The 21,415-nt window shown below is 45.2% G+C and overlaps 1 protein-coding gene across 8 annotated transcripts in view; it reads right to left on the minus strand.

The window, feature by feature from the left end:
* Window positions 1-6,261: 6,261 nt before the first annotated feature.
* The window catches only part of NKTR (natural killer cell triggering receptor), a 42,761-nt gene continuing 27,607 nt past the window's right edge, over window positions 6,262-21,415 (minus strand). For 4 of the 8 annotated variants that reach the window (XM_058831797.1, XM_058831796.1, XM_058831793.1 and 1 more), the window contains exons 13-17: window positions 18,087-21,017; window positions 17,392-17,487; window positions 17,206-17,265; window positions 16,245-16,343; window positions 12,312-14,555 (exon numbers count right to left, since the gene is read on the minus strand). In XM_058831797.1, coding sequence (XP_058687780.1) covers window positions 14,477-14,555; window positions 16,245-16,343; window positions 17,206-17,265; window positions 17,392-17,487; window positions 18,087-21,017 — 3,265 coding nt within the window. In that variant the 3' untranslated portion in view covers window positions 12,312-14,476. Of the gene's footprint in view, window positions 6,379-12,311; window positions 14,556-16,244; window positions 16,344-17,205; window positions 17,266-17,391; window positions 17,488-18,086; window positions 21,018-21,415 lie in introns of those variants that run through there. The other 4 variants (XM_058831795.1, XM_058831794.1, XR_009276864.1 and 1 more) reach the window with 3 other exon arrangements.

Genomic DNA, 21,415 nt, shown 5'->3' on the forward strand with positions numbered 1-21,415 from the left:
CTGGGAAATGGCTCTGGCATACCTTGCACAGCATCACTGTCTGTGAAAAATGATGAAGAAAAGGCTGACAGGGTCCACAGAGGGATCTGAGAGTCCAGAGCTGAGTTCAGTTGCTGCTAGGGAACAGGTCCTCCAGGAAGGCAAAGTTCTGGAGAAGCTGGCAACAAGGAGCACATGGAGAGGAGTTTTTGTCACAGGAGAAGTGTTGGGTCTCCTTCCTGGGACTTTCCAGCAGCATGATGGCCACAAAAGGGACATGTCCTGTAGCTTTACCTCTTCCTTTCTGTCCTCAGGCCATGAGATGGAAACCACAAGGTCACAGAGGGGTCTTAAATGAAAGATCAGCCACAACAGCCCAGAGGAAAATGTTTAGGGAAACCAGGAGAGGTTCCTGTTTCTTTGGTTTAACTGACATGAAATATTTCCATTTGCATTTCCGTAGTTTCAGACTTCTCTGAAGGAAGTGTCGTCAAGGACAAGGGACAAGAAGAAAGCTGAGACCCTGTGAGAGCTCTGGGTTTGTGAGGAACCGTGGAAGAACCTGGAGGTGTTTGTGTAGATGGGACACCCAGGGACAGAGGTTGGTGGAGGATGTGGCAGTGCTTGGCAGTTCATGGTTGGACTTGATGGTCTTGAGGGCCTTTTCCAACCTAAATGATTCTGTGAAGAGCCAAGTGGACCTGGAATGCTGAATTCCAAGGCAGAACCATGGCTCTGCCTGCCTGGCATTCCCTGCTTTTACAGCTGTGCTCTGCTGAGCATCTCCTGCAGGCTGGAATTCCCATGGAGAGGTGCTCCAGGAGATGGTGAGAGGAGGTTCTGTGGTGTCCACCCTTCCTGGGCAGAGCAGGAGGGAAGAGCCCCCCAGATTCCCTCGGGACACAGGATGGAGGCTGGGGACATGGTCAGCCCTTTAGGGCCGTATCCTGGGCTTGGCCAGTGGTTTTCACTCAGCAGCTGATTTTCTGAGCAGGATCATGGAAAAGAAGGGATCAACTCAGGCCAAGGGAGGGAGAGAATAAAAAAATAGGGGAAGCAGGAACATTCCTGGAGGCTCTCTGGCCTCTCTCCCTCTAACCTCCTGAGAGGAGCAGGAGGAGGAGAGAGACAAAACAAAAGGCACAAGAAAAGAAGGAGCCAAAATAACACTAACACAGGGGTTGTGAGGTCCAAAGCAAGCAGTGCCGGGGCAAGCCCCTTCCTAAAATCCCTCCAGCTTTCGGAGGATCCGGGGGTCCTGCAGAAAACGCTGCCCTTTTATGGCCAGGCGAGGAGGGCCGAGCACGGGATCCTGCCCTACTAAGGGAAAACATCTCCTGCTCAGTGTTTGCAAGGAGAACACCCACAGTGAGTATAGACAAGCTCTCAAAGGACGACTGAAATACTGCTGCTCGTGTTGACCCCGATTCTTCTTTTCTTTTCTTTTTTTTTTTCCTTCTTTGAGTTCTCACTTCTGCCTCCAAACCGGGGGATGGGGAGAGTAAAAAAAGAAAAAAAAAACATTTTAAAAATAAAAGTAATGATCCAGGCAGGGCTGGCTGGGTCCAGGTGACACCCTCCCATCATGGGGTGGTTGGGTGGGGAGGTGGGTGAAGGGCCCTGAGCTGTTCCCATTCCTGCAGAGCAGCGGCTGTGCTGGTGTTTATCCCACCCTGGGCCCGTGTTTCTCCCACCCTGGGCCTGTGTTTATCCCACCCTGGGCCCGTGTTTCTCCCACCCTGGGCCGTGGAAGGGCTGTGATCCAAGCAGGGAAGACGTTGTTACTCCACTCTCAAGCACGATGTCGTGTGCCAAGCCCATCCATCCTCTGCTGTGAATCCCGGCCGTGGCTGACCCAGAATCTTTCTGTCTGGGAGGGAACCACCACCTCCCAGAGCTGCAAAAGCCACTCTATCCCATGGCAGGGAGAGGAATCCATGCTGCAAGTAAGACCCTGACTCATAGAAACCCCACTGAATTTGTATTTTCTGTATTTTTCATGCACCCAAGAGTTTATCCACCCACGGGTATCTTCTTGATTCGGCAGCAGATTGTCAGAGGAGCTCGTATTGGATTCTTGGCCTTTTTTTCTACCAATTTTGTAATCATCAGGTTTAATTTTATATTTGGTAACACCAATATCAGGAAGTTTTAACCTTTGAGTTAGCGCACAGCAATGAGAAGATCCAAGAATTAATGAAAAAAACTCTTGGAGGAATTTGAATTTGGCTTGGTGGCCGGGTTTTGGTAGTGGGGGACCACAGGGGTGGCTTCTGTGATAAGCTGCTGGAAGCCTCCCCTGTGTCCAGCATGCCAATTCCAGCCAGCTCCAGGACTGACCCAGCGCTGGCCAAAGCCAAAGCCATCAGAGATGGTGATGGCAGCACCTCTGGGGAAAACAGATTTGGGAAGTGGGAAAAACCCCTGTGCAGCTGCAGCCAGAGAGAGGAGTGAGGATTTGTGAGAGGAACAGCCCTGCAGAGCCCCAGGTGAGCGCAGGAGGAGGGGCAGGAGCTGCTGCAGGAGCTGGAGCTGCGGTTCCCCTGAGGTTCCACGGTGCAGCCCATGGAGAGGCAGCGGTGCCCTGCAGCCCATGGATCACCTGCAGGACACAGAGGAGCCCACGCTGAAGCTGGGGGATGCTCAAAGCACCCACAGAGAGCCCACGCTGGAGCAGAGCCCTGGCAGGACCTGTGGATCTGTTCCTGGCCCACACTGGAGCTGCATCCATCATAGCCCAGCTGTTGGACTTCAAGGAGAACTTGTTGGGTACCAGAACTGGAGCCAGGTGAGGCTGTGCCGTGTCTCTTCACGCTGCCTGACTCAGCGTGGCCTCAGTGTCTGTGAATCCTGGCTGTGCTGATATTGGCAGACATCGACTCGTTAGCAGCGAGACTCATTAGGACTGGGGCCTTGGGGGGTGTTTTCTTGGAATTCTTGAATGATTTGGGCTGGAAGGAGACTTAAAGATCATTAATTTCCAACCTCCTGCCACAGGCAGGGACACCTTCCACTATCCCAGCCTGCCTCAAGCCCCGTCCAGCCTGGCCCTGGACACTTCCAGGGATCCAGGGGCAGGTGGGTCACCAAAATGTGTTACAAGTGAGGAGATCATGGAGCAGCTGCCATGACCCTGCTTTTTGGAGCTCTGCTCATCCCTTTGGATGAGTTACAGCAGAGCATTGCCAGGTCTTCATTTTGGGTGAAAAAGGGCTTATTTTGAGAGTTATTTAAGAGCAGGTTTTACGACCAAGGTTTGTGCTCTGCGTGCACCGAGCAAGCTGAGCCAAGCCAAGTAGTCCAAGCCAAGTTGTCCTTGCTGCTGTTGTGTTGGAGGAACAATCTCTATTAACAACTTGACTTGGCAGTTTCAACATTTTGTGGAAAGAAATATTTTTATTCTCCCACCAGGCCTTTCTCTAGCCATTATTGGCTACTGCTTTCCTGCACAAACAATTTAACCCTTGTGATGTTCAGGGCACTGGACAAAAACAAATTTAGTAAAATTTAATCTTTTCCTGATAGAGCACATGGATTTTATGATCTAGGTGGGAAAACCACAGGATTTTACTTTCTTTTTTTTTTTTTTAAAGCCCCTCATAATAGAATTAAAGAAAAGATGTTGTCACATGAGTGGAGTAAAGGTCCTTTTGTTGCTTGAAAACTGGTGAAAAAGACAGAAAGCAAGAGGTTTCAGCTGCCATTTCTTGGGATGGAAATGAGTCCAGGGTGTGGTACAGCAGAGATTGAGTCCAGGGTTTTTCAACATCCTCATCCACAGCCTGCAGGAGCAGGAGCAGCCCCACATCTCCATTTCGGCAGGAGAGATCTTCTGTAGGGCATCAAGTGCCACACTGAGGGCAGGAAACTCCAAAAGGCACTTTAAAAAATGGAAAAGCTGAGAAGAAATTTCAAATAAGCTTTGGTGTAGGAATAGATGAAGTAAAGCATCTGGAGAAAAAAAGATTTGAACAATTCTCATGCTATGCCAAGGCTGGGACTCGCACCACGAGCTGGGATCTTGGACTGCCCCCAGAAATCACTGGCTCAGCGTGTGGCCAAGGAGTGTTCAAGGTGGCAGCTAAAAAGAGACAAGAAATTGTTATTTCTCAGCCTTCCCTGCACACATCCAATGCTCAAGGCATCACTTTGCTGCTCAAGGCATCACTTTGCTGCTGCAGGAAACCCTGATGCGTCCTTGTTTCGATAACTCTGCAGCCCTGATCTCCAAGGGGAGCGTGGTGGTGTTGGAGAAGAAGAAAGAACAATGAAATGACCACTGGGATGGGGCAGCTGCTTTACAAGGTGAGATGGCAGCTCAGGATTGGTCAGCCTGGAGAAGGGAAGGCTCTTGGGACCTTATGAGCCAGGGGCAGCAAATCCTGAGGGTGGTGAGGCTGGTGAATGGGAGATTATTGATCAAATTATAGAGATTGCAAAATCCTTTGGTTTGGGTTGGAAGGGACCTTAAAGCTCATCCCATTCCACCCCCCACACCTCCCACTAGACCAGGCTGCTCCAAACCTGGGATTGGAGTGGTTACCTCCTTTTGCTTCTGGAGAAGACCAAAAGGTTCGATAAACTCACAACAAAATGGGGCAGGTGCCGGACCAGAGTCTCCCAAATGCAGCGAGATGCACTTGGATCACTGCTCACCACCTGCAGACTTCATCCCTTAGGAGCAACGAACCTCATCCCTCATCCAAGACACATTCCAAAGGTGGATGAAGTAGTTCCTGCGTTATCTGGTGCGAAGTTAAGGATGGAATTCCTGTGACAGCTCCGAAGGGCGTTGGTGTCACCCCCGGCTTTGCCAGGTGTGGATCTGCACGCTCTGCCCAGCACGGGGCTGGCAGCTCAAAGGCAGCTTTGCATATCAAAGGAGAACGCAGTGAGGAGCAGCTTTTCATTAGTCAGGAAGTTATAAATTGATACCTTGATTGAAATAATTATCAAGAATTACAGGAAATACCCGGAGATGCATTTATATTCAAGAGAGTCTCCAGGGAGTTGGGGAAACTTTACCCCGAATAGGAGTTTCTGTTCGGGGATGCAGCACTGCAAAATGATTCCCCACCTTTCAAACCCCCCATTATCAGTCCTGCCTTTTACCTGTTTTCTTAGAACAGATTCTTACATTTTCTTCTTTAGATAATCCTGATTTCTAAGGCTGCTGTGGGAGTGCTGGAGTTGTAAAGCAGATATATAGGAGCTGCAATAATTTCACAGCTCCTTCTTTCCCTCTGGCTTTTGGGTCCCTGGAATCCACAGGGAACTACCCATCATAACAGGAGTATCCAGAGCAGCTGTGGCTACCCCTGGGTCCCTGGAAGTGTCCCAAGCCAGGTTGGACGGGGCTTGGAGCATCCTGGGATAGTGGAAGATGTCCCTGCTCATGGCAGGAGGTTGGAATGGGATGATCTTTAAGATTCCTTCCAACCCAAACCATTCTGGGATTCTGTGAAAGACAAGAAACTATCTTACTCTGTAAATATTCATATACAGGAAATATCCAGTGAGTTTTCCTCCCCTGCCTAAGCCATGTTATATAATGCCCCAAGGGAAAAAAACCCAAAAACCAAAAAAATAAAACCAAAACTGTCCCCCCCCCCCAAAAAAAAAAATCCAAAGAAAAAAATCCAGGATGAAGATCACCCAGAAATAGTCTGATTTTTATTAGTGCCAAAACCCCATTAACTGCTGGTATATATATATATATATATATATATATGCTGAATATGAAATATCCAGTAGAGAAGATTCCCTGCCCATGGCAGCGGTGTAGGAGTAGATAACCTTTTAGGGTCCCTTCCAACACAAAGTTTTCCATAATTCTATAATCCTAAGGCCACAGGGGTGAAGTGAAGGCCTCCAAGAGGTGTCTCAGGGTAGAAATCTCAGCTTTTCAAGGATAAATTTACAGGGGGTTTTAGAAACAGCAAGACTCCGAGGATGGGCATGGAAAACAAGACATGGGCGCCTTCAGCCACGGTTTTCAGGCCCAAATCCAGGAGCTGAAGTCAGAGAAGCTGAAGTTTAAATGAAATTAAGATGCCAGCCAGCCCCTGCTCACATCCCTGCAGCTCCAGCACATCTGGAAGAGGGAAGATGGCAGGGACAGATGACACGGAGCCGAAGGAAAGCAGTGCAGGAAAGAGGGAACATTGCTCACAGGAGTTATTTATGATCCGCCAGGAAAGCGAGGAGATACACAGCCTGGGACTCCCTGGGGATCTGTCCCAGGCCTGGTACTGCTCAAAATATTTTTTTAATAATTACTTGCATGAATAGAAAATTTGCTTCTTACAGCTGCAAATGATACCGAGCCGGGAGGGACTCGAAGCTCTTTGGAGGATGGGCTGGGACTTCAAAACAATCTTGACGCAGTGGAGAATTAGCCTGGAAAAAAAAAGAAATAGTCTGCAATTTGGGAGAAACAAAGGGAAAATGCTGCTTGTATAAGAGGAGCTGGGCTGCAGAGCACGGGCTGGGAAGGGAATGGGGGAGCAGGGATGCAGGAGAGGTGTCACAGATGAGCAGAACTCCTTATTCTGAGGGAAAAGCAGCAAACCATAGGCAAGGGCAGGTGAGTGTTGTCTGCAGAACACATGGAGTGGTAATTTAGGTCCTTGTGGCTCCATGGATCCTCACCAGCACTGGGTTATCTGCACAGATATGGGGATTTGGGGAGGTTGTGGGCTGGTGGTGGATCCAGGCTGGTGGTCCAGGGGTTGATCAATCACAGAAGCTGGAAAAAGAAATCAAAACAAACTCACTCAAACTACAAAACCCCCTCAAACTCTCCCAAAATAATCAAAGGGCTTGAAGTTATTTATTGCAGAGAAGACCAGATTTGGGCAAGAGCTACCTTGCTATCTTAGACCTTTTACAAATATTTAAGGCAGTCTGTTCCCTTATATTTGAATATTTAGAGGGGCCTGGAGGGACCTGGAGGACAAAGGGGAATGGATTCACACTGCCAGAGGGCAGGGTTAGATGGGATACTGGGGAGGAATTCTTCCCTGTGAGGGTGCTGAGGGGTTGGAATAGAATTCCCAGAGCAGCTGTGGCTGCCCCTGGATCCCTGGAAGTGCCCAAGGCCAGGTTGGACAGGGCTTGGAGCAGCCTGGGATAGTGGAAAGTGTCCCTGCCATGGCAGGGGGTGGCACTGGACTTTAAGGTCCCTTCCAACCCAAACCATTCTGAGATTCTCTGATTTTATTAGAAGGAAATGAGTTGTTCTCTTCCTCTCTGTGACCAGCAGTGATGGGCTTATGCAACAGAAAAGGAACTCTAATTTATAGACAACAACAACAACAAAAGAGGGGGGGTTTGTCTTGGTTTGGTTTTTGTTTGGTTTATTTTTTTGTTTTTTGTTTTTTTTTTTTTTTGTTTTGTAGAGTGCGTAGTTCAGGCATTTTTGGTTTTGGCAGTCGAAGTGCTCAATATCAGCCCTGAAAATTTTTTGTAGATTGGCTGGATAAGAACTTCTGTGATTTATACAGCTGGAGTTGATCCTGACTCTGCAAAGGAGGAAACTGTGCAGAGCTGAAAAGGTCCCTTTTTGCCATGTTCTCTGGCACAAACTCCTTGTGAAAGGTGTCAGCTCAGAGCTATTCATGGAAATGAAAGATGAGCATGGAATCTATGCAGCTTCCTGCAGAAAGTCAGTAGGAAATCCATTGCTAAAGCTGGATTTCTCCATCAATATGTGGGTTTTGTTACAGGGTGGTTTTGATAAAACAGAATTTTTTTTTTTCCCTTTGTTTTCCCTCCTGGTTTAATAGAAGAAAGGTGTATTGCTACACTCCTGAAATCAAAAATCACACCAGAGACACAGCCAGGCAGCCTGGGTTTGAGATGATGTGAGCTCATATGCCCAGATTCCCCACTGTTGACCAAATTTTCCTTAGACAGCTTCACTTCTGTAATAACCAATCCTGCCAAGCCCAGACGGGAATCACATCTTCACAGGAATGTGTGAGCTCCCAGGAGCAGAGAATTGTCCCAGATGATATTTGGTGGCACAGAGAAACCAACATGCACCTCAAAGTCTCTGGAAGGGCTCCCACTCACCAGCCCTGCTTCCCACAGATGAGAACATCCAGTCCTTGGCATCCTCCCTCTCTCTTGGGTTTTTTTTTTACAATTTTTCATTTTTAAAACAAACAATTGTTTGTCACAAGGGAAAGATTTGATCTTTGAAGAAGGGAGAGGTAACACCCAGAGTCTAGAGCCCATGGGCTGAGGGTGATTCCTATTTAGCCAGAGGTGAAGAACCTGTAGGTCTGCATGGAATAGATTTCTAACATGTCCCCTAAAACCATCACAGAATGGTTTGGGTTGGAAAGGAGCTTAAAGATCATCCAGTTCCACCTCCTGCCATGGCATGGACACCTTCCACTATCCCAGGCTGCTCCAAGCCCTGTCCAACCTGGCCTTGGACACTTCCAGGGATCCAGTGACAGCCACAGCTGCTCTGGGAAACTTTTCCCAGGTCCTCAGCACCCTCACAGAGAAGCCTTTATTCCTAATATCCAATCTAAACCTATTCTCTCTCAGTTTGAAGCCATTCCTCCTCGTGCTGTCTCTCCAGGCCCTTGAAAAGTCTCTCTCCATGGTTCCTGCAGCTCCTCCAGGCACTGGGAGGCCACAATGAGGTCACCCTGGAGCTTCTCTCCTCCGGGCTGAACAATCCCAGCCCTCGCAGCCTGTCCTGGGTGCCACTCGGGGAGCAGCAGCTGCTCTGTGCTGGTGACACCGGGTGACACCAGCAGCTGGGGGACACCCCTGATCACAGGACACCACAGGGACTGATCTGTCCCTTCAGGGGAGGGAATAAGGGAAATGAAATGATGCAGGGTATAATTATATAAAATTGACATTGCTTCACTAAGTTGGTTGTTTAATCTTTCTTTATGCTGAAACATGCGTCCCTCTCAACGGAACAGGTTTGTTCTCATTCTTTCTCCAATTTCCTGCTTCTGGAGGCCCACAGAGCCCTGCTGATTCATTCATCTCACATTCCCAAGAGCCCGGTGTTTCTTCTGGAAGTGCAGCAATCCTTGCCCTCTCCCCCTCATGAGCAACTTCCCAAACCCCCTCATGCTTTTTCATTTGCCAAAACTTATTGGGGTTAAGTTGCTGCCCAAGTGGGTGGCCAAGGCACCAAGGAGAGGGGAAGGATGTTCCTCATCCTCCCTCACAGGGTGCACCATGAGCTGGAAGAAAAAGCAGCTGCAAGAGGGAGGGTTCCTCCTGTCTGAAGGAATTAATTAAGGAATTCTGCAGCCTGAGGCCAGGACTGGGACATAATGGCAGAGTGGGAGCTACAAGTGTTCACAAGCTGTGTTGAGCTCAGAACTCTCCGTGTCAGACTCACAGAATCCTTAAGGTTGGAAAAGAGCTCCAAGATCGAGTCCTACCATAACCCCAGCACTGTGTGTTCACCACAAACCCTGTCCCCAAGTGCCACATCCACACGTTTTCTGAGTGCTTCCAGGGATGGTGATTCCACCACTGCTCTGGGGAGTCTCTTCCAATGCCTCAGCAGCCTTTCTATGAAGAAATTTATCCAAACCTCCCTGGCACAGCTTGAAGCTGTTTCCTCTCATCCTGTCGCTGTTTCCTGGTGGCAGAGCCTGAAGTGGCTGTCCCCTCCTGTCAGGGAGTTGTGCAGAGTCACAAGGTCCCCCCAGAGCCTCATTTTCTCCACGCTGAGCCCCTCTCCCAGCTCCCTCAGCCCCTTTCCCAGCTCTGTTCCCTTCTCTGGACACGCTCCTGCCCCTCAATGTGTTGTGGTGAGGGATCCAACATTGCACACAAAATTCCAGGTGCAAAGTCAGAGAACCCCTGGGCTAAGGGCATCACCTTCCTATTCTTGCAAGGACAGATACACAGCAGAAATATCAATTAATCCCAAATTAATGCCAATCCCTTCTTTGTGCATCCACCATGCAGGAATTTATTACCTTCATTAAAAATCCTCCCCAAACCTGCCACAGGCCCTCTGATTTCACTCATGCAATCCCATCCATTTCCCAGGAATCACACAGATATGATGAAATTCAAGCCTGGGTCCCTTTAATTGTTCAGATGATTTGTAAGCAGTTTTAATGTACCAGGTGGAAAATCATTCCTGTTTCACCACCACCTAAAAAAGGATTATTTTCATGGATGTGAAGCAGGGGTGGGGCAGAGCTTGATCTCCTCCTGATTTAAATCCCAGGCAGCATTCCGTTTGGGAATGACACCAGATGGGATTCCAGGCTGCAGCTCACGGTCATCCAAACACTGTGCTCTGCTCTGAACTGGGATCATCAGGAACCACACAAAGCCAGAAGAGAAATTTAATGCCCTGCCACAGACCCAGGATCCCTGTGAAGAGCATTGGGAACACTCCTTCTCCTCAAGGACACAAGTAGCCCTTGTTTGGAAGTGATAGAGTGGGAAGGAAATCTCTTGGCACAGAGATATGGCGGGGAAAGTGTGTTTATGCTGTGGCTTTGTAAATCTGTGATTTGTAAGTAGTTGTTGGAGAGACAGATGGTTCATTTAATATTGTCTTATTTGAAACAAGGCACTCACCTGCAGCTGGAGACAGAGCCACTCCACAATATCCTGTGGATAACCTATTCCCAAAACAACCCCAGGCCTGCACACCAAACCTTGCTTAGAACTTTTTTTTTTTTTCTTTTGGATGAAATCACTTCTAATTGAGCACTAATTTCACTTCATTACAGGATTTCAGACCTGTTTCAATCCTGAGCAGTCTGTGCCTGGGTGTCACCACTCTATTTTTACCCAGCACTGCTCCAGCCCTGCTGCTGAAGCCAGCTCAAGGTGACAGCGTGACCTCCAGAGCAGCAGCACCTGAGAGCAGCCCTGAGACCCTCAGGAGTGACTCCTGCAGGGAATACAGCTCTGGAAGCATCAAAAACTCTGTGTTCTTAAAAGAAAGGTTGGTGCCTACTTAAAACACCATTAAGGGAGGGGATTCTGCCCCTTCTCCCCACCCTGCTGTGTCCAGCTCTGGGGTCACCGGTACAGGAGGGACCTGGAGCTGCAGGAGCGGCTCCAGACGAGGCCATGGGGACGTTCCAAAGGCTGGAGCCCCTCTGCTCTGGAGCCAGGCTGGGACAGCTGGGGGTGCTCACCTGGAGAAGGCTCTCAGAGCCCCTTCCAGGACCTGAAAGGGCTCCAGGAGAGCTGGAGAGGACACGGGATGGAGGGACAGGACACAGAATGGCTTCAAACTGAGAGAGGGCTGGGTTAAATGAGACAATGGGAAGAAATTCCCAATTTTCTCTGCAATGGCACAAGGCTCCTAGGAAAGCTGTGGCTGCCCCTGGATCTCTGGCACTGTCCAAGGCCAGGTTGGATGGGGCTTGGAGCAACCTGGGATAGTGGAAGGTGTCCCTGCCATGGCAGGGGATGGCACTGGATGGGCTTTAAGGTCCCTTCCAACCCAGCCATTGCGTGACAAGCTGGTTTATGCTGCCCTGTGACACAGGAGCTTGCCCCACACTCACTGTTTTATCTGCTCTGTGGTGGTGCCACTCCCCCTCCAAAGCTGTGACAGGTTCTCCACATCACACTGAAGACTTTACCAAACACCAAGGAACCACCTTTCCACATCTTTTTTACCTCAGACCGAGACAATTCCTCTTTCCCTCCTGCCAAAGCCAGTATTTCCACTGAAATCCAGTTTCTGTGCAACAGAAGGTCTGAAAGCCTCATGGATCAGTCTGCAAGCCATGGACTAAGAGCACATTTCCAATATGCTGAGGAAATGATCTGGGAATGTGTATTTGGGAAAGAAGATTTAGCAGAGTGGATAAACTCAGCCCATTCCCAGATTTCCATGGAGAGCTGTTGTTTCTTTTCACCGTGGAGAGGAACCTTTTATAGATCTCGAGGAAATGGCGAGACCTCAAATCACTTGGAAATTTCAAAATATTTGTTCCTCCAATGACTATTATGTAAACCCAGAGTCCTGCTGAGGAATCGTTCCCCTGTGTAGGTCAGGAAAAGGAAAAGCAACTTTGTGTCTGAGTCTTGCAAGGGACAAAAGCGGATTCTGAAAGTGTATTTTTAATTTTCCTGCCTGTTTCCTCCAAGCAGCACCATGGATTTTTCCAGATGTAGAGAAAACAGCATTTGCAGATATGTACAAAAGTTTATTTTACAAACAGCAACTACTTTGGAATAACAAAATTGCAAAAACATAGAGCAGCGTTAGAAAACCAGCTGAGGGGGATGTTTTCTATCTGAAGCACAATTTAACAGACTTCACTAAGTAAAAATACCCCCAACCCTTCCCTCAACCCCTCCCCAACCATTCTCTACCTGATGGAATTTCTTTATAAACCCTTTGACTAAAGACATGAAAGACTTTAGTGACAGTGCAGTAATTTTTTGGTAACTACAGTTAATTGTTTGACCATATTTCTATTACCTTTTCCTGCCCTTAAGAAGTCAAATTAGATCTGAAATATGATAAAAATCTGATCCTGGAGCAATTTTTTCACTAATAGGCATTGAATAGTAATGGTTATATTTGTATATTTTGTAACACCATGAACCCTCTAGTGCTATTTTCTTAGTAAGGGAAAAAAACAAATTACAGTTCTACTGCAAACGATGAAACTACAACAAATATCTCTGAAATATTTGTTCAGGACTCTGAGGTGGCTGTTGCTGTTAGAAACACATCTGTAAATGTATTCTGACTTGGGTATTAAATGTATTCAATGCTAAAAGGCATAAAAAGTTCACCAAAGGGTGGAAAGGTTGTGTGCACACACTTTGTCACTAAACTCTAATGTAAGAAAGGGGTAAGAGCAGAGTTCTGGGTACTTCTAGAAAAGTGAAAAACCCTCCATGGCCAATTCAGTTTCAGTGCTGTGGGTGGACAGAAATGCAGGAAATCATCACCATCTTCCTCTGAACTTGCTTTTCATGTTCCGTAAATGTACCAAAAATTTATCAAATTTGGGGGAGCTTAATTCAATCAAAGAGAAAAGGAATTGATGCCTCAATTACCGCTTTTAATTTTCAAACCTACTGGGTCCTGATGAGATTAAGAAAAATCATTTCCAATATTTGAGGAAATGAAAGCATCTCCAGATATTAGAGAAAGTCAGTAATGGAAACTGTTATGGTACAACAGTGCTTGCTAGCTCTTATCAAACCATGTTTGTTTTGTCACTACAGACCCCAATTTGCAGGTTACATTATAAAAATTTTAAAATCTGCCTCTCAGTACACAACTTTCTAAACTCCCCCCCCCAAAAAAAAAAAAAAAATTCACAGATTATTTTAAATAATCAATTTAAATCAATCAGATTATTGCACAATTTACTTAATGGTCTCCAGCTTGAATCTATTTTTATTTTTTTGCAAACCATCTACCTGTAACCTAAGAGTAATTTTCAGTACTAAATTTTAGTTTGAAAGTATTGTCCGTGCTTTTTATGAGGCATCCCAGTATTTTTATAGTCCGGCTTTACTAAGATATAGTTCAATATCTGCAATATCAGTATCTGATATTCCCTATGGGGAATGGGATACAGAGCTTTTATAAAGGAACCTTTATGTCTGGTTTTCTCAGAAAATTATCATGTCAGTTTTTGATGGAGTGCTTTGGACAAATTCATGATACACTGATGGTTTACAACATTCAAAATGTGTTGAAGGATGCCAAGCACTGTAATAGGAACTGAAATCAAAGTCAGGAAGTGTTTAGAAACACTTTTTTCGTCTCTGAAGGACACTGCTGTTTATCACAAAATTCCTCTTTTAAACATAAAAAGTTTAGACAAGTTAGATATTAAGCTCCAAACTCATTCATCACACTTTTGCTCACTGCTTGTCAGTTTGACAATTCCCACTGTGCATCAGTGTGAACATCAGCTCACCTTTTCCAGCAGAATTCCGGAACATCACAGTTCAGGAGGGATTAAGACAGAGTGGCAGGCTTTGTTTTCCTCGCCTATATCCTGTATAGAATGCAATAATCAACAATCAAGACAGCATGGAAACGGCTTCCAGCAATAAAAAAAGCATTTTCATCAACTAGAAATGGCAGCCTTTTTAAGAAATTGACTTCACAGTTTAATAGTTGCTAGCACATCTTTCCTAAGGTGTTTATAAACAGACTTGAAGACAGTCCTGACAGCTGCACCCAAAAAGTGGCAGCAGCAATTCACCTAAGTGTCATTCATGGCTTGGAAAAGCTGATTCAAGGAAACCAAACTGGGTTTTTTTTTATTATTATTTTGTAAAAGTTGCATTTGACATAAAAAAAATAAAAAATAACATCAGCTGTCAAGCTCAGTCCTTCTCTCTGTAAGCAGAGAGTTGAGTTCACTGTTAAACGGGGAAGTTTCAGGTAATTCAGCAAACAACCTTCACTTGTGACACTGTCAGAACAGTTTTTTTGAATATAACACTGAAAAAACTCTGGAATACAGTTTCCATCCTCAAAGGAACATTCTCAGCTGTATCTGCTGCTCTCACTGGGGCTCCTGTTGTTGGAGTAGCTGCGATCGCTGTCGCTGTCGGAGCCGTAGGACCTGCAAGGAGAAAAAAGATTTAAATGCCTCAAAACTGCAGTTGGAGCTTCAAATTTAAAACTGCATCATGTCAAAAAGTTGTCACAGACAAGAAAACACACCAGTCTTTTACAGGATTGTATTTCTTGTAAGTGAAGGATTCATTAAAGTATCCTCAAAATGGAAATCATCATTAACTTCATATGAGGAAAACTCTGTGAAACTCAAATCAAATTGTAACTTCTTGCTTTCTCTGTTACAGCTAAAAACATCCAAAATTAATGTTCTAATTGAGCTGAGTGAGAAGTGTATTCTAACAAGTGGAATTTTACACTGCAAACTTTTCTCAACTAGGTTAATTTCACAAATCTTTGATTTATGTATTTAATTTTCTTGTTTGATGGAGGGTCTTAAAAATTAGGCCCCATAACCACAACAGAGTTGTGTTTGTGTGTCTGCAGCGTGGAAATTGTATTTCAAATGTTTTGGCTCCTCCAGACAAATTCCAAGCTCAGCACCTGGCCAAATGTCAACACAGAGCCCAGATGGTTTCAGACAAGCCACAGGACACGTTCAAATTACACAGAACAAGCTTTCAGAGACTTTCCAGCCTCCTGCCTGTAAGGGAAGCTTTCTAAGTGAAAAGTGAGCATTTCTTAATTCCACACTGTTTCTCTGAAGCTTCTCAACATAATAAAGCAATGGTTTTTAAGTTTATTTCAACATTCTTTATTAAAACTCATTCATTTTCCCTCCAACACAAGATGGAAGTTGTCTTGTGCAAAAGGGTGAGAAAAAAGTCCATTAAGAGTCAATATAAAGCTGTGAAAAATTCATGAGGATGAAAATTTACAGTAGTTTTAGAGACCTGTGTGATTTATGACAAATAGGGAGCATATTAAAAGGTATAAAACAAATCATCAGTGATATTAAATGTATCTATAACTCTCCATATCGTTGATCTCTGTGAAATGTGCTCACTTACACTTATATAAATCCCCTGGACTGAAAAGAATAAAATTTATTCTAAACCCATCAGGTTTGCAGGTAAAAATATTCTTTCAAAATACATCCTACAAAGTTAAAAATTAAATCTAGATTGCAGCAAAACTTTTAATTTCCTTTCCAGATTGTTTTAAATCCACTTCTACAGTGTAACCAAAAAGAATTTACCATCCAGTGGAATTCTCTGCATACCAGGCAGCTTTTAGTCCACAACAGAGCACTTGATTAAAATCTTGAGAGCTATGTGGGTTTAAGAAACACTTCATATTATTAAAAAAACCCAAATCATAGAATCACGAGGTTGGCAAAGACCTTTGAGATCACCAAGTCCAATGGTTAACTCAGCCCCACTGTCTTCACTATTAAATCATGTCCTCAATGCCATTTCCATGAGTTTTTACCATTTACAGGGATGGGGACTCCATCATTTCCCTGGGAAAATGTTCTAATTTTGAATGCATGGATACAATGAACTGCAAAGCAATCTTTCCTTCTCCTGGCTGCTTCCCCATCCTGATATGTGGTCAGAACTTCGACTCCTTCGCTCACACGCATGCTCTGATTTTAATTAGAATTTGTCTTGAATTATTATTTTCCTGAGTGTATTTCTTGTTCTTATGGGGAAAAATCAGCACTCTGGCCCTGTTAAACATCCTCTGTTTGTGTTCAGCAAATCCCTGTGCACCAAATCAGGGTCAGACCCACCTGGATCTCCGGTCGTAGCTCCGAGATCTCCGGTAGCTGTCGCTCCTCTTGCTCCTGCTCCGACTCCTGCTGTAGTAACTGTCATAGGTGTAGGACCTGCTTTAAAGGGGGGAAAAAAGTAATTGTGAATTCACAGTTCTAAAATTCACAAATTCTAAAATGCTGTTTTAAATGCTGGTTTAAAGGATATTTATATGGAGACATGAGGGACTGTATAGAAATTACCTTCACGGATGTGGCAAACAATTCTACACCTTATAAAGGTTTCAACAAAACAAAAAATATTCAAAATAACAGTAAAAATCTCCAAATTTATTAGGAAGGACACACTAAGCATTTAAAAAGTTTTGTGCTTTCTCTTTTTTTTCTAGTAAAATTCTTATTTGCTGATACTACTGAAAGGAAGCAAAGCAATTCAATTTATGACTCAATTTTATTTAAAAAAAACAAAAGCAAATGTGTTCACTGTTACAGCATTACCTGCAACCTGTAATGCCAGGGTGGTTTGGTTATTTTCAGCTTTTGAAAATGTCCTGTGTTCATTCTGCTTTGATTCAAGTTGCCATCATGATATTATAACAATAGTTTTAAGTACTGCAGATCCCTGGAAGTGTCTAAGGCCAGGCTGGATGGGGCTTGGAGCACCCTGGTCTAGGGGAAGGTATCTGGCAGGGGGTTGGAACTGGATCATCTTTAAGGTCCTGTCTAACCCAAACTATTCTGGGATTCTGTGAAATAAAAGTGCTCTTAAAAAGTATTTTTATAAATAAATACATATTTAGATCTGCATTTGTATTACAGTATATATAATAAAATAGGTACTATGTACAATATATAACAGCATAATTTACAATAATTATATAATAAAGTCTATTTTAAAGAAATGTAAATGAAAGTACACTTAGATGATTTGATGGGCAGCAGATTTCTTGCAGAGTTTGTATAAAAGGACAATCCATACCTGGATCGACTGTGGTGACCATAGGAACTGCTCCTGGATCGGCTCCTGCTGTAGCTCCGACTGAGAAAATCCAAACCACAGAGGGGTTTTTAGTCAACAGAAAGCAAAAGTGCTGGAGAGCAGGGGGAGAGGGGGGACAAGAGGACGAGAACATGTCTGGCACCAGCTCCAGCTGGATGAACTCACCTACGGCTCTTGTAGCTGTGGTAGGAACTGCTCCGGCTCCTGGAGCGATCCCTGCTGTACCAGCCCCGGCTCCGGCTCCTCGAGTAGCTCCTGGACCTACAGCCAAGGACACCAAGAGAGAACACAACTGAGGAGAAGAGCAGCAGAAAATGGGAACCAGAAGAAGTTAATAAGCTTTAGCTTACTGCTAAATATTCATTCCATATTTGCTATGAGCCACTGAGTTAATCCAAAGGCTGGAGCCCCGCTGCTCTGGGGCCAGGCTGGGAGAGCTGGGGGTGTTCACCTGGAGAAGGGAAGGTACCAGGGAGATCTCAGAGCCCCTTCCAGGGCCTGAAGGGGCACCAGGAGAACTGGAGAGGAACTTTGGACAAGGTCCTGGAGGACAAAACAAGGAGGACACTTCACACTGACACAGGGTGCCCAGAGAATCTGTGTCTGGCCCTGGATTCCTGAAGTGTCCAAAACCAGGTTAGACAAGGCTTGGAGCAGCCTGGGATAGTGGAAGGTGTCCCTGCCCATGGCAAGGGGTGACTCTGGATGGTCTTTAAGGTCCCCTCCAACCCAAACCACACTGTGGCTCTATAACAGGACTGTTAAAAAACAAAAAAAAAACAACCTGGAAAGCATTCCTTGAAAATATAAGAACATTGAATTCACTATGGCTGGCTGTGGGAGCAGCACAAGCTTCTCACCTATATGAGTATGTAGAACTTCGGGATCGACTTCTCGAGTGACTGTAGGATATGGACCTTGTTCTGTGTCTGGATTTAGACTCAGATTTACTTCGTGACCTGCTGAGACTCCTGGAAGGGCTGTTGTCATCTCTGCTTGGAGATTCCTCCTCACTGGAACTTTCTTGGTTCCTCGGCCGACGATTTAGCCGGGCTGTTTTCCTCACTTCATCAAAAAGAGACCCAGGCCTTACTTTATTTTTTGCCTTTATTTCAATTCTTAAACCTGCTGGTTTAGGCTCTGGTGCTGATGCTACATTTTTAACCTCTGTGGTCGTACTAATTGCTGCTGGTTTTAAGTTACCAACACCTTGCAAAGGCTTCCATTTATTGTCTATCATATTGCTTGGTGTGTTTTCAGAAATTTCACTTTTTAAACCACAGTCTTTAGCACCAGACACAGGGGCAGAGTTATTTTCTTGCCTTCCAGTTTCTTTTTCCTCTTTAATATTAATAAAGTCTCTTATGTTGTTTCCCAGTTTGACAGCATCTTGCTCAGGAGGCTCAACCTGTAACTCTTTTTTTACACCGGTACTTAAAGGTTTAGCAGTGAGAATGACAGGAGACAAAACATCCACATCCACCTTCCCTGGCGAGTTACGATCCGGAGTACAAATCTCCATGTTGTCATCTGTCTGAATAACATCTTCCAGCCCATTCTGGTTATTTTCTTGTTTAATCTCACTCTTGCAGGCAGCCACGTTTATTCCTGAGTTTAAAATACCAGTTGAAGTGCTTGTTTCAATAGGCTCTTTATTAAGGTTGCTGTGATCTGGCGAGGCCCCACATGTGGTGTTTTTATCTAAAAGGTTTTCATTCACACACGACTTTTCACCATTTCCTATTTTATCTGTGAATATTTCATCCTTTTCATAAACTTGTTTTTTATCCTTTATGTCCCTGCTAAGCTGCTTTTCTTTTTTATCATCCTTGGTAACCGGCTTTTCATTTATCTCATCGTCCTCTTCTTCCCCGAACTCAAGTGGGGGCTGCCAATGAAACATTTCTTTTCTTTTTTGGACTTTGTGTTTTTTCTCCTTTTTGCCTTTCGATTTTTCTTTTGCCTTTTTGGAATGTGATTTTTTAGGAGTCTTTTTCAACCCATGTTTGTGTTTTTTTGACTTGCCTCGAGTGCCTGCTGAGCTGGAACAAGAACTCTCAGATTCAGAAGATGACAACTGTTTGCTTGTCTTCCACGCGCAGTCAGAACCCAAAAAGCCCTCCGAGGAATTGGATTGTTTTTTTATCCTTTTGGTAACACTAAGCTCCGTGTCAGACCCTGAGGTGGCCTCTCCTTCTTCTTTCCCAGAGGAGGGTCTGGAATCCCCCCTATTATGTTTTGCCTCTCCTCTTTCAGAATTTGACTCTGAGTCCCATTTGCTACCTGAGTAGGATTTGCGTTTTGTTTTTGCACCACCTCTGGGCTGCTCCGAGCATTTCTCCTTAGCTGCTTTCTTTTTAGAGTGATCAGAATCCCGCTCACCCTTGCCTTTCTCCTCCCCTCTCTCAGAACTTAAGCTGTTTTTATCCTGTTTCTCAGCATTCCCTTCTAATGGAAAGCGGCCTTCTTTTTCTTGGACCGCTTTGGCTTTGGCAGAGCGCTCGCTGTCGGAGGAGAAGTCTGAAGATGACAAACTATCACTCTCCTTCAACCCCTGGGAAGACTCGTCGTAGTCCTCTGGATGTTTGTAAGGCAAAGTGCTTTCAGAGCTCGTTTCCTGCCTCAGTTTGAGCCCCCGAGCTTTGGGATCGCTGGATGTGGATTTCCTTTTGTTCCTGTGCCTGTCCTCATCGCTGAGGGAATAGTCGGATGTGGACTCGCTGTAGCCCGACCTGTCACTGCGGTATTTACTCGGGGACGGTGACCTGCCAGAAGAAGGAGATTTTGTCCTTGAGCTCGATGGGCTTCTAGACCTTGAGTAAGATCTGGAGTATGACCGGCTTCGAGAGGACCTGCTCCTGGACCTCGGCCAGCTCTCCGAGCTCCTGTCGCTGCGGCCTTTGGAATAACCGCTCCGATCGCTCTCGGAGCTCCTCTCCTGCTTGCGGTAGGAGGAAGAAGTGTTGGCCTCTTTAACGACCACCAAATTGTAATTAGTTTGGGTGGGAATTAAGTGGGTTGTTTTAGCTTTCATCTCCTGAATTCGCTCATATGATGGCTTCCAAGGTTTCTGCCCAGGTTTCCACCTTGAAGGTGGGGGGCTGTCACTTAAGGGTATGACAGGGAGGTTTTCTGGGACAACCGGTGGCACGATGACCTTGTCACTGGGCAGTATCACTGCTCGGACAGGCTCAGCAGTCTTGGTCAACTTAGTGTCGTTTAACCGTGCCGAAATATTTCGTGGAGAATTGGGAACAGTCTTTTGCTGCCTGGGGTTAGAACTTGACCGTGACCTACTTCGAGATCGCGATGATTTAGAGGCTGATCTTGATCTAGAACTTCTTCTGGAGTAAGATCTTGATTTAGATCTAGACCTGGATCTGGACCTGTAGTATGATCGAGACCCTCTGCTCGATAAAGACGACAAGCTCTGGTCTTCTTTATCAGATTTAGACCAGTCTCTCCTGGATGAACGTCTGGAAGACAATGAGGAAGAACGAGATTTCCTCTCACGATCACAAGATGATTTTGTCCTCCTGTGGAAGGAATGAGAGGATTCTACATCTGACGAGGCTGAAGTTTTCTTTTTCTTCGTTTGCTTGTGCTTCTTGAAATGCTTCTGCTTTTTAGATTTCTTTTTATGCTTCACCTTCTTCTTCTCTTTCCTGTGCTTCTTGTGATGGCTGGAGTATCTCACAGTGCTTAGATCAGCATAACCGTTATGGGACCATGACCTGGATCTCCGGGATGCGCTTCTCTCATCCCATCTGCTTGTACAGGGGTCACTCAACCTGGAAAACAAACAAATAAACCCCAGGCTAAGTGCAAATGCTGTAAAAATCTTTAGATAAATTAAGTATTTTTAAATTTAAATTTTAAGTAAGTTTACATAAACCCTAGCACACACACTTAAATACCAGAGAATTGCTTTGAGTTCCTTACACTCATTTTAAGATACGGAATTTCATCACTATCAAGAGCTACTTCTCCCTAAGAAATAAATCAGCCAACACCAGCAAATTGTGCATATTTTAGGACCTGTGTAAAGAGATTTAAGGTTTACTTGCCCCAGCCTGCAGGACTTTGACCTCTAAGGATCCTGAACTACAGGATCCTTAAACCACATTTAAATACAAGTTTTAAAACATCTCAGTACATAAAAAAGAATAACCAGAAACATTTGCAATTA

The sequence above is a fragment of the Poecile atricapillus genome, chromosome 2 (assembly GCF_030490865.1).
Source record: "Poecile atricapillus isolate bPoeAtr1 chromosome 2, bPoeAtr1.hap1, whole genome shotgun sequence".
In the NCBI taxonomy this organism is placed as follows: domain Eukaryota; kingdom Metazoa; phylum Chordata; class Aves; order Passeriformes; family Paridae; genus Poecile; species Poecile atricapillus.